Source organism: Malus domestica, chromosome 10 (genome assembly GCF_042453785.1).
Source record: "Malus domestica chromosome 10, GDT2T_hap1".
Classification (NCBI taxonomy): domain Eukaryota; kingdom Viridiplantae; phylum Streptophyta; class Magnoliopsida; order Rosales; family Rosaceae; genus Malus; species Malus domestica.
In genome coordinates, this window is record NC_091670.1 from 38424193 (window position 1) to 38437545 (window position 13353).

Here is a 13353-nt window from a genome sequence, read left to right on the forward strand (position 1 = left end):
AGCAAAGAGAAAAGGGAAGTCCCAAGATCCGATACGTGCACAATTTGCTAGCGAAATAGTAAGAATGAATGAAAACCATATCTCTCGGCAAGAAGAATCGGCCCAAATGCGTTTGGCCATGAAGGAACAAGGGGATAGGGAGCAAGAAAGGTTCGAAATTAATTTGATGATGGAGGACCTCGACAAATACACTCTAGAGAGGAAGAAATACTTACGTGGTAAGCAAAATGATATTTTATGAAGGAATGCCATAAGGAGTATATTTCAAGATGACGATTTATCTCAAGACTATCATCCAAGTCCATCACCAAGTCAAGATGGTGGATATCATTATTAAGTTTATGAGTTTTCGATTGTATTAAGTTTATGTGGTTTCTTAACTGTCTTTTTTTGTTATTAAGTTTATGTGGTTTATTAATTGTCATTTGTATTAAGTTTATGTGGTTTATCATGATTTTCATGTATTAATTTAGTGATTTTTCAAAATTTATCGGAATTTAAATATTTTAAGGTTACAATGTTCTTATAATTAATTTAGGATAGTCTACATAATATTTTTTTAAATTAGCCTTAATTCATTCTTTGATAATCTCGGGCTAAAATTTTAGGCCAAAAGAATTGAAGCAGAAAAACTATTTCTGGATTAAATATTTTTAAATTTTAGATCACTATTGAAGGTGGTCTTATAATCCTATTTTTAAAGAGGTCAGTTAGCATTAATCTAAAATGTTTTGTCTCTTTGTCTTAAATTATTTTTCTAGTGAATAAAATAATGAAATCCTTGGGAAAAATAAAATTCTGTACGGGTTTCGAAAACAAGGATCCCCAAATATTCGGCCCATTCGAATCGTTTTTGGGGGCTTCGCAGTCGAATTTGCTCGCCCAAAGCCAATCACCCTCTCTCTCCTCTCTGCAACTTCCTACTACTGACCCCCTCTATTCTTATCAACTTCTCGTTGCTTTCGCTTCAAGCCTTCCGTTCCATTAATTTTTTTAGTTTTTCAAACCTCCCGACTTTTCAAAGAATGCGAATTGAAACTGTAGTTTCGTTTCCGGAAACTGTTCCAACGAGCTGCAAAACGACTCGTCAAAAATGCGATTTTGTTTCGAATTCTCCAACTAAATAAATCAGAGTTGAAAACTTATCTGAGAGATTTGATTTTGGTCAATTGCTGGATTCTTGTTTCCGTTTCTTCGGGGTTGACTGAACTGCGACTTCTGGTAATTAGCCAGAATTTTCAGTCGTCCCCATTTGGGGTATTGAATTTCGAGTCCCCAGTTGAAAATTCAATGCGATTTTCATTTGGGTTCATCCGATTCAATGTAAAGTTGAGGTCTTGGAAGGTTCTCTTTTGAAGGGTCTTCAGCTGGGTTTTGGGTCCCATTGATATTGGAAAGTTTCGTTTTTGGGTTGAGATACTGTAAAATTTGAGGTTTTCGAATCGAGTTTTTGTGAGCTTGAAGGATTTTTTTTTCTTCTGGGATTTTAGAGTTTTGTGGGGGGTTTTCGGGTGCTCTTGATTCATTGGAAAGATTCGTTTTTGGGTTGAAAAATGTAAGTTTGAGGATTTCGAATCGATTTTTGGGTCCTGCATATACCAAGTGAGCTTGAAGGATTTGATTTTTCAAGAATATTAGAGCTTTGAGCAATGAGGAGTGGTTGATCATTTAGCTAACCTTAATTCATTGGAAAGTTTCGTTTTTCGGGTTGAAAGCATGTAAACTCGAGGTTTTCGGATTGGAGTTTTGGTCCTGCATATACAAGGGAGCTTGATGGATTTGAACTTTCTGGGATTTTAGAGTTTCCGCGATGGGGTTGTTGATTTAGTTCAGGGTTTTGATTTGGGTTGTGGGGAATTGAATCAATTGATTAGGATGGAGGAAGTTCAAGGTGGCACGAGTTCGCTGCCTCCTTTCCTTTCCAAGACATATGAGATGGTAGATGATGCTTTAACAGATTCAATTGTGTCATGGAGTGCCAGTAATAAGAGCTTCATTGTTTGGAATCCGCCGGAGTTCGCTAGAGATTTGCTGCCAAAGTTCTTCAAGCACAACAACTTCTCTAGCTTCATCAGGCAGCTCAATACCTACGTAAGTCAATCGAGTTTTTAACTCGATTCCGCTTCAGTTTCAGTTTCAGCTTGCTTTCTTTTGCTTCTGTTGTTTGACATTGGTGTATACGCATTTATGGTATGTTTGTAGTTTTAGTTGCTTAAAATGATTTGAATTATTACAATAGGGTTTTAGAAAAATTGATCCGGAGCAATGGGAATTCGCCAATGACGATTTTATTAGAGGTCAGCCACACATTATGAAGAAGATCCGTAGGCGAAAGCCGGTGCACAGCCACTCTTTGCAGAATCTTCAAGTCCAAGGGCAAGGGACTTCATTGTCCGAAGCTGAACGGCAGAGTATGAAGGATGAAATCGAGAGGCTTAAACATGAGAAAGAACGCCTTGGTGTGGAGGTACAGAGGCATGAGCAGGAGCGGCATGGATTGGAGTTGCAGATGCAGTTCTTGATGGACCGTTTGCAACACATGGAAAAGCAGCAGCAAAGCATGGCGGCTTTCGTGGCTAGGGTTTTGCACAAACCGGGGATTGCCTCCAATCCTGTTCCGCAGTTAGAAGTCCGTGAGCGAAAGAGAAGGTTGCCAAGAATCAGTTGGTCCTTCGATGATGCTAGCAGTGGATATAATCAGATGGTTACTTCACAAGCTGTAATTAGAGAAAATGGGGGTACGGAAAAGTTGGAGCAGTTGGAGTCTTTCCTAACATTTTGGGAAGATACCATTCATGATGTTGGTCACAATAACGTCCAGGTTGGTTCAACTTCAAACCGAGAGGCGGATGAATCTACAAGTGGTAACGAAAGCACAGCTCTGTCTTCCATACAACTGAATGCTGACATTCGGTCAAAATCCCCTGGAATTGACATGAATGCTGAACCCCCCGCTTCTGTTGCTCCCAAGCCTGCCGCATCACAATCCTCGAAAGAACAAACAGCTGGAATTGCTGCTTCTGCACCCACCACCGCCTTGACACAACAAACGTCTAAAGAAAAAACAGCTGGAACCACTGCTTCTGCACCCACCGGGGTCAATGACATATTTTGGGAACAGTTCTTAACAGAGAATCCTGGTACATCGGGAGCACAGGAAGTTCTGATTGAAAGAAAGGATTCCGATGGTAAAACGAATGACAGCAAACCCGGTGATCATGGTATGTTGTGGTGGAATATGAGGAATGTAAATAACCTTACAGAACAGATGGGGCATCTTACTCCAGTAGAGAAAACCTGATATTACTAGTTCTTTTATTCCGGTATAAATTTAGGTATGAATACTTTGTTCTGGCTATATATAGATATTCTGTGTTTTGAGTTCATTTTCTTCTTGATTATCTTTATATTCTAATTACTATTCTTATACCTATAAACTTAAACAACATCATTTAATTATTTTTATGTCTGAATTTTACGTGCTTTTAATCCCGCTCTCCTTGTGATGGCCATGTACGTTAATCAACAATTCACAGATTTTCATCCATGTTAACTTTTGTTATTAGACAATTTGCTACGCTTCATATGGCTGTGCACACGAGTCTGTTAACCCAGTTGCTTTGAAGCTCAATGATCTTAATTCCGTTTCATTCCAACTGGGCATCTGGTGTTTGGTTGACTGGATAGTTCAACGAAGGGTCTTCAGCTCGAGTAATTGCTTATTTTTTATAGAATTTATATTCTTTGCTGAGGATATCTTCATGTGACACGACTAGTTGTGGGAAATACATAATTCTGAACTCATGTGAAATGATTGTTTACAGCCTTATTATGCATCTCCTGTTTTGACTAAGTTCCCTGTGGTTGTAGGTTCCTCGCGATAAGTAGCATTTTTACTTTTGATTTGAAGAACCGTATGAATTTTTGCGGGGTTTGAGGATTGAAACTGGGTTTTACCACCTTCATCTTCCCCACATTTGTGCATCTTACACACATTGTAATTCTACATTTGCATTGCTTAGTTAACTTTCACAAATTTTGAAGCAGTAAGAGCAATTAGAATTAGAAAAGTAGTAGTGTTATCTCTTTTACAATTTGGCTACAAGTTTTGCTATCATTAGCTAAAGAGAAATTAGTCGCTGCCATATTGTTCATTCTGTAGTTCAGTACCGAAACAGGTCCGGTTCATGTCAAACCATACCTGCCGGAATACCTTGATGATGAGATCATGGTATTCGTTGGAATTCAAGGTCAGGTAACAAGCCAAGAGCTCTTCCAGATCCTCCGGCTGTGTTATCTTTTTCTCCACAATCATCTCAACCATGGAGTCTCTGAAGTCCTTCTGTGGTTCGAATGAGCACTTCACCACTGCAAAGCTGTTCAACCCTGTTCTTACCTGCTGTACCGCTCTCTCCTTAGCCTCACTTTCAGTCTTCAGTTTGGCTTTCGTCATGTCTTCGAGAGCCTTCACTTTGCAGATTTCGACCCTTGAAGCTGTCCGCGGAGAACAGACTCTGACTTTGCAACTTCTCCTTGTCCTTCTCCTCTGCAATTCCCTGCTTATGTAGAGAGATTTCCGGTGTTTCTCGCCCTTCGACTTCACCTGTTCCAATTTCCTTTCTTTCAATCTCTGCCAATCTGAACTCTGTTTTTCTTCTGCAGTCTCCCGGTTCAAAGCCTCTTCCTCAATTGTTTCCAGACCGGAAGTTCTCGAATTCCGTGAAGATAAATCTTGATTCTTTACTGCTGCTAACATTTCCAGTACATCATTTCTCACAGAACCTGTTGATCTGTATTCTTTCTTAACTGCTTCTCGTTCGAATTCCTCCGTTCCGAAAACTCCTCCGTTCTTCATCCATTTCGAGTCTTTAGCAGTCCCAGGTTTATGCATGCCCATCAACTTCTGAGACCCTTCTCTTCCCTCCACTTTTCTACCACTCTTTTGAAACCCTCCACAAATGGATTTCCGAACGTCAAACTCATCGTTCGAATCGTACCGCACCGACCTCAAAACCCCCCTGTCGTTCTTCCCTTCAGCACTATCTTCCCCAAAAGACAGCCTCCAAAACGCATCATCCTCGTCATCATCCACGCCATGAAACCTCCCACCACCATGACTACCACACCTTGGCAAATCCAAAGGCGGAGAATTCTGCTTCCCTTTCCGGTTTCCCTTCCTGGGTTTCGGTTCCGAATTCCCACTCTTGTGCTTGAACTTGGAAAGCCATGAACTTGGAAAGACATGAGAGATCAGAGAAGGCTTTGAAGAAGAAGAAGAAGAAGAAGTAGGTGGATTCTTTTGCTTTTTGGTACCCCACTTCATGATTAAATTCCACTGAAAATCTGAATTCCAAAAGGGAATTTGGACTGTTTGGAGTTGCAGAGAAGGAAGATTGATCAAGTTGTAGGGCTGTAGGAGCTTTAGAGGAAGGAGGGAGGGATGGTTAATAGGAACGTGGGTGGGTGTGGGTAATGGGTAGTGTATTTCCGGATTTGTTTTTCAAAAGAAAGGCCCGCCCTAAATCTTGTGACCACTGACCCACTTTTTCCCTTACTTTTGTGCCTCCTTATTGGGATAAAAAGGAGAAGCAATTATGTGTTGTCTCTGCCCATCACAGCATATTAGCATTAACCCCACCACAAATTGGAGAGATTTTTTCCTGTACCGGAAACACGACCAAGTGTCATAGATATTTAAAAAAAAAAATCAATTACTTGTATTATAACATTTGATGTACCGAACGATGTTTCTTGTACATGGAAAATTTTCTCCACAAATTGGAGCAGCTTCACATTCATTAATGCATGAAAACTACATATTCTTGAATTTGATTTGCTATAGAACAATTCATTTATTACAACTTATTACAAAGTTAGATACTAACTCAATTGAAAGCAAGTTGATGAGCAATTATGCGGTTAGAAAGGAGAAAACTTGTGTAGATAGTCCGATCACGTGTACTACTGAATTTTTCTAGTCAAGCAAACATCAATTTTTCTCTTGTGATCAAAGACTATTTAGTGTATACAACGATATATAGCTCACTTTGATGACTAAGTGTAATTGTCTGGAAAAATTCTTGGATGCTTCTGATTCTAAATAACTATGCATTCATTTATATCATCACGTGACTAAAAACACATATAAGATTGTATACGAACAGTGAGATTGCATGCTTAATCAGGTTTTTCCCTTGTCATAGACATTTACTAGGCTTTTTTAATACAACATTATTAGGGGATGGGAAATTGAAATATTCTACCGAACGGGCACATGTGACATAATTAGTTATCAAACTCGTCATACACGTTGTCCATTTATTTATTTTTGTGTGTTTTGGGTTTTGTTTGGGGCACATAAATCTGTGTGTCCTTTTTGGTCATACAGATTGCTTAAGGGAAGGGATCCCTATTTTTTGAAAAAAATGGAGATTAGGTGTGGGGCCCACTCCACATCGAATTTCAACAATCCGAACCGTCTATTTTGTTAGTCTCGATTCATAGATCATCCTTGCAAAATATTAGCTAAATCGGAAATGTTTAAGACATATAATTGGGTTCAAGGAAATGAACGAATACTTTGTTATATAAGAAAAATGAAATTTGATCTTGATAATTAAATAGGCAAACGGTTTCGGATTGAATTGAATTTTTGCAAGGATGATTTATGAATTGAGACTAACAAAATAGACGGTTCGGATCGTTGAAATTCGATGTGTAGTGGGCCCCACACCTAATCCCCATTTTTTTCAAAAAATGGGGATCCCTTCCCTTAAGGAATCTGTTGGTCATATACACTATTCCTACTTTTTGCTTTGTTGCTTTGCCTTTTGGTCCTGAATTTTGTATCTTTTATTCAGTTTGGTCAAAAAGATTAGTACAGTGGGCCACTGGGCAGACTAGTTGAATGCAAAAAGGGCTCTGAATTGGTCGAATTGGGCTGGACTGATCTGAAATTTGGGAGGGAACCAAACATGAGAATTGCTAACCCACATCAGGATTGGGCTCCTAAACTTGGTCTTGCTCAAGTTAGAATGCATATGAATAATCTTGTGGCGATCAAGCTTAACAAGCGGATAACATAAATTCGTTGACGTATAGTACATGTGGCTTTTGGCGACACAAATGAGCCAATCTTCTCTGATATCATGAAGAAAATTGAGGTTCTACCATAAAACCAATTAGTAATATGAAGAGTAGTTCAACCTCTTATAAACCTTTGCATAGTTAGGTCCTCTCCAATGTAGGACTTTTGTCCTCGCATTCTCACATAACTAGCTTGTGATGGGACATCTGTTCCTATAACTCTCATAACAGATATCTATCCCTTGATTACATGTAAGTTTTTATCTTAGTAGGACAATGTCAACGAATTTTTTGATACACAAGATCTCGTTTTTTAAGTTGCTTGTATTAAATTCAACGAGAATACTATTCTCGTCTAGAACTGTTGTTTCCCTGCCGTAAAACTCCCGGCCAGGAAAATTTCTCAACCGATTCAAAGTCACTAAGTCATGCCTGCAATTTAAAATTGAATTTCGACCCTTTTGGTTGCATTTCTTAGCATATTCAAAGTCAATAACAATGCTCCTGTTGAGTATTGATATGGTTAAAGACTCTCAAGGCATTATAACCCCTTCTTTCTTTTGTACGGCGGTTATTCAGTCACGTAATGTTACAATTTGTTTATGTATTTTATTACTTACATTGTTCTTAAAACATAAACTCGTCGATCACCCATATTATAACAATTGAATTAATAACACAACGTGTTAATATTCTGTTTGTCTTGTTCAACACTGAGAAATCAACATTCACGTTTCAACCATGTTATATTGTATATAATATGCCGGCTACACAGAAAGACATTAATTCTATCTTATAATAACCTAATTATATATATAAATACACTAATCCAAATACAAGGTTAAAAACTTGTGACTCGACCGAGACTAAAAACTACAATTCTTTCTCCAAAACCCAAGACTTCCTGCCTTGGAGGCAATGTATCAATTAAATTGTACTAAGAATTCAAGACTTTTCTTGCCGTCCAGGCAGTCCAAATCATGAACAAATGGAACAAAACCAGTGGGGTTGCTTTGTTTTGAAGGTGAAGAAGAGAACCACTCCTCCACTGTGCACAATGTCATCCACATGGGCATTGCCAAATGGATGGAGAAGAAAAACACAAAGTGATATTCCTATGCTATTACCAAATAGAAAATAGTCTACTACATTTTCCCTTATAGACAAATCATAGTTTAACGTATGCATAAACATTACTTTAATCTAAATTTACAAGAGAAGAAATCGAACTTGAATATAACGGAGCGAGTACTACCCTGGTCAACTAACCTAACCCACATCTATAATGTATATGAATTTCTTTTAAGGTTTTAACCATTTTTTTATTTATATGTATCATACTGTAATTGGGTTTTAACCAATGAGTTGGGATCTTTGGATCTAGAGGTGGCAAAACAACTCATTGAATTGTTATTAAAACTCATTTAATTTGATTTTGCCTTACATCATCACCACTACTAATCTCACATCTATATTATGGTGATATCAAATTAAACTGATTTTAACAAGTACCCATTAACAATCTAATGAGTTAATTTGCCACTTCTATTTAGATTTTTAATTGGGACCCAATAAAGTTCAAGTTGAGCAACTCCTTTAAAACCTAGCCCGTCATTTTTGTTTTTTATTATCATCTTGTCTATAAGCGGTGATTTTTTTTTTTTCATTTGTTTAAAACAAGTCAAGAAAGAGGACCAAGAAAATGGGGTATAAGCTGGAAGCAATATGGATGTTGTGCTATTTATCATTAGAAACTATCATTACTAATGCAACTGCTTTGATTTGGCCTCGGCCAGAAAAACTTCGGTAGGATGTCTTATTACGTCACTTGTAAGTACTTTTCACAAAAAATATGAGATTTGCTATATTTTGAATCTTATTCGATTTTACTCAATATAAAAATTGACCTAATCAGACAACCTTGTTAAAGTACGGTCTCCTCTAACCACAAAATAAATGGAGCCTTTTGGTGCATCAACTTTGATTACTTTCCCTTCCTTTCAATCCGACAGTAACAAACAAGTAGGTGGGATTGCCTTAGTGAAAGGCATGCTTCCTCCTCCACTACACACAGTTGCCATACAAAAGCTCTCGTTTACAGACAAGATTCTGCTTCCAAGTGGAATTTTCCAACAGACTTTAGTGGTTGCCTAACGCCCATCCAAACTTTATCTCACCCAAGGTGCTCGAAACAACTCAACGAAAACGATAAGATTATAGCGATTTTGGCTTTCTTGGTTCAGCTTCCGACACTCGAATCCAATTGCTATCAGGAAGGATTAAAGAGTGTACCAGAATAGTGATGTGACGCTTGACTGTGTGACTAATGCTTGGCTGATAAGAATCCATGGCATAGATGAAACCTTACCAAACTTGGCATTTGGTCAATCAAACAATTGAATGAAGAGATTATGTCCACTCTTACATCACGGACGAATAACCACTACTTCTAGTCTCCAGATATTTCCCCAATGAGGAAATATCTTCGTCCCTTTCCTCTACACTCTTCCATGCAATTCTTCAGACCTTTCAACAACTAAGCTGCCTACCGCGTGTAAATACGAGAGTAGAATTCTCTCTCGTCCAAATTCTCCTCCTCTTTGGTCTACTCTTATTTAAACGGTCACGATTAAGCCACGTTAACATTTTGTGTTGACTTTATAGAGAGATAGAGGAGAGTAAGAAAGGAGGAGAGGGCAGGGGAAAGAATTTGAACGGGAAAAAATCCTACTCGGTAGATATGGATCTTAAAGTAACAGAAACATCAAATGACTTTCACTTTCTGAATATTCAAATGCATGCGACTTGAAAGGCTTCTATTATCCCTTTGCGCTTTTAAGTTTTTGCACCAAGCGTAATCAGAAGCATTTTTTATTGTCGGTAAGCGCTTTTAACTATTCTTAAAGGTCTTGAACAGGCCCTCCGCATTTGTACGTGAATTTATCATTTTTTATTCGTTGTATGTAATAGTGGCAGTATCAGTCTCTGCATTCTCAGTCTAGATCAAACTTCAAATTTGAGTACATAAAGATTAGGCAGAAACTTCAAATGTGACCCCTAGCATCAAATTCAGAAGCATTCATATGGCATTACAACGTACGTCCCTATTCAAAAGACAAAACAGTACTTAGAGCTAACGGGAGACTTAGCCCAAAATAGAGCGCAGTGGCATTCTAGAATTCATAAAGGCAACCTTACTTAGTGAGATAAGGCACTTAAACAGAGTATTCGTTCAGACCGTCCAAACACCACCTCAAACTGCAGTTTATCAATGTATTTGTAATGGTCTTGCAATTTTTCTGAACACGTTCTGTTTTCGTTTGCCAAATCATTCGACATTACAATGTATACTAATTTACACTAGAAGCTCGACAACACAAAGTATTCACTAAAATCACAGTAAATACGATACTTTTGTAACTTCTTTATGACCTCCAATTTCAATGAAAGAATGTGTAAATATTTCCAACAAAAATGGGAACACATATAAGCAAGGAAGACTATAAATCTAGGGTTGATGTTACCACTACAAAACAGGCACGGAAATGGACAGCGGCACGGAGACCTCACCTACGAAACTCGAATCCCTATTCGCAGCTGAGTTACCTGCAAGTGCATATCCCACGCCGAGACCACCAAAATGCATTGCTGCAGCATTCTCACACCTTTGGAACACCCTAGCAAGAGAAGCTGCCTTTCTTCTTGCCCGCTTTGTACCAGTAAAAAGCAACGTCTGAAGTAACCCTGCCAAAGCTGGTGCCTTAACTACCATCTCAGTTGCAGCAGTTCCACCGCTTCGGCACAGCTCGAGCAAAGCTGCAACTGCATTTTCTTTACCCCTTGGAGTCCCGCCACGCATCATTCCTATCAAACCTGCCACTGCCAGGTCCTCATTCGCCACCGCTTTTGCCCCAATAGGCTGCCTGACAACCAATGCCAATGCACCAGCTGCTTCCTCAGCAACCACTTCGTTTCCCAATGCACTGACAAGCGCTGTAACAGCCCCAGCCTCTATCATTCTCGTGCAATTTTCGGTGTGAGTAGACAGGTTATACAAAGCTGTCACGGCATCCTTCTTTCCTCTTGGGGTACCCTCTCTCAACAATCCTGCCAAAGCTTCGATTCCCCCTTCCTCGTCCGCTATTCTCTTCTTATAGTCATGAACTGCAGATAGACTAAACAAAGTTGCTGCAGCATTCTCCCTCGCCTCAGTCGTGTGCCCAAACCTCAGAACATTAACAATGGACCCCAAACACCCTTCTTCGTCCATAATTCGGCTTTTGTTTTTATCATATATCGATAAGTTGAGCATCGCAGTCACAGAATTCTCTTGGGCCACAGAGTTTGGAGACGAGAGTAACTTACAAAGATGGGGAATTGCCCCAGCTTCCGCAATGAAAGCGCGGTTTTCTCTTCCTGTTTTTGCCAGCAATCGAATTTCACGAGCAGCTATAGTTTGTGCGCATGGTGATCCATCCTCCAGCCGTTGGATGAGAAGCCCCGCGGTCGCTTTGTTGGCTGCAACAGCAGCCTTAGAGGGAGAAGCAGCTGCAAAGCTGTCTGCTGATGCATATGCAGACTCTGGAGGGTCGTAAGGAATTCCATAAGCGGTGCACCACTGCATGATCAAATTCCTCAAAGCCCGATTCGGAACCAGGCGAGTGCTGGGCAGCATTTGCCCTGTTTTCGGACAAGTACAATTCCCTTCTTCCAGCCACCTCGAAATTGAACTCCGATCATATGTCTGTCCTGTCGCAATGATCACTGGCTCTCTCATCAAATCCAATGATATGGGGCAGCAAAAGTCCTTCGGAATCGTTATAAAAGTCTCCGCAATCTCCTGAGCAATCAACCCTTTTCGGGGCTTCCTCTGATTGTTCCCAATCCCCAATTCAACCTCGTCTTCTTCGAAACCGAAAAGCAAAAACCTGCAATACCGAGTGAATGCCACAAACCCATTAAGCACCGAAACGGTGGGCTCAACGTCACCTTCGTGGTTCACAATCTGCTCCTCCAAGAACTCGATTTCGTGCCGGCAACTCTTGGCGTCTCGAATCCCCAATCTTTCAACGAAAAACAACCACAAATCGGCCGAGTCAGGAACCCGGCCCTTCTCGAATTCGTCAAGGAACGAAAAGAACTGAACCCTTAATTCTTCATCTCCTTCTTCGATGAACAGCATCGCCCTCCTGGCCTGTCGCTGCAGGAGCTCAATCTGTTCCCTCACGTCCTCCCCCAATTCGACGTCATCCATCGGAAACACGTCCAAAAGGGTCGAAATTTCCTGATTCAAATCGTGAAAATGGCCGGAAATTGGATGGTTCTGAAGCAAAAGCCACAATTTACTTGACCGGGCGCAGTAATCGAGGAGTATTTTGGATCTGTATAGAAGCAAGTAGAGCTCTTTCAGGCAGATGACCGCCGTCCACGGCATAGCAGCCCCGGAGTCCCTCAGATACTCCAAGAGCACGAGAAAGATTTCGACTTTCCGCACCAGCGACCTCGAATTCCGCCGCTGGAAGGAGAAAGACTTGGCTGAGAAGGAGGAAACTATCTCGGCGGTGACCGAGACAAGGGTCTGTACAAGGGCCACGTCAGAGAGGTCAACCGGAGCTAAAAACGCCTCCAGAGAAGGTGACCTCCGCCGGCGCATCGATGAGAATATCGCCGCCGAAGCCATGAAGATTTTGAAGAAACAAGCAACTGGGCAGAGTCAAATATCCTCGAAGAATCCAAAGCCTCTGGCTTTGATTGGCGGTTTTGTACAATCTTCGAAGGGAATGAAATGGGATTGTTTGGGAAATTGTATAAATGGTGGGGGACGATTCCGCGTTGCAAAAGCGGACCCGGGCGACTCGGATGACTCAGTGGATTTCCGAAAAGTAGGAGGAGGACTTTGGTGTTTGTCTTCTCCTCTCTTTATATTTTGTTCCACCAATTTCTAGGAAAGGAGGGGCTTTGACTGAGAGGAGAGAGAATGAGAGGAGAGAGAGGATTCAATTGAATTTAAAATATGAGTTAATATTTTGGAGAGACTCCTGTGCAGCGTTCGATGCTGTAGCAGCAGGCAGTAATAATATTATAAAGTTTAACGAAAAGCTTTTGATATAATTTATTTTAATAAAAATTAATTCTAATATTATTTATCTTGTTTTTATAATTAAAATTCAAAATTTTTAAATAATTTTCTTCAGATTTCTTAATAATATAGATGCCCAAAGTCCACATTTCCTCTTTGTTTTTGTTGTTGTCGGCATTGCTGCTGGT

The 13353-nt window shown here is 40.0% G+C and overlaps 3 protein-coding genes across 3 annotated transcripts; 1 reads left to right on the top strand and 2 right to left on the bottom strand.

Annotated features, from left to right (window-relative positions):
* Positions 1-798: 798 nt before the first annotated feature.
* LOC103446288 (heat stress transcription factor A-4c-like) lies at positions 799-3386 on the top strand. Its single transcript, XM_070806669.1, has 2 exons — positions 799-2091; positions 2240-3386. Exons 1-2 carry the CDS (start codon positions 1876-1878, stop codon positions 3299-3301), a joined length of 1278 nt encoding a protein of 425 aa, XP_070662770.1. The 5' UTR covers positions 799-1875; the 3' UTR covers positions 3302-3386.
* A 650-nt stretch (positions 3387-4036) lies between these two features.
* LOC103446287 (transcription repressor OFP5-like) lies at positions 4037-5772 on the bottom strand. The gene has a single exon (XM_008385370.4). It carries the CDS (start codon positions 5321-5323, stop codon positions 4133-4135), a length of 1191 nt encoding a protein of 396 aa, XP_008383592.3. The 5' UTR covers positions 5324-5772; the 3' UTR covers positions 4037-4132.
* Positions 5773-10498: 4726 nt separating this feature from the next.
* Positions 10499-13098, bottom strand: LOC103446292 (U-box domain-containing protein 17-like). The gene has a single exon (XM_008385376.4). The coding sequence runs from the start codon at positions 12764-12766 to the stop codon at positions 10613-10615; it is 2154 nt and encodes a 717-aa protein (XP_008383598.3). The 5' UTR covers positions 12767-13098; the 3' UTR covers positions 10499-10612.
* Positions 13099-13353: the final 255 nt, after the last annotated feature.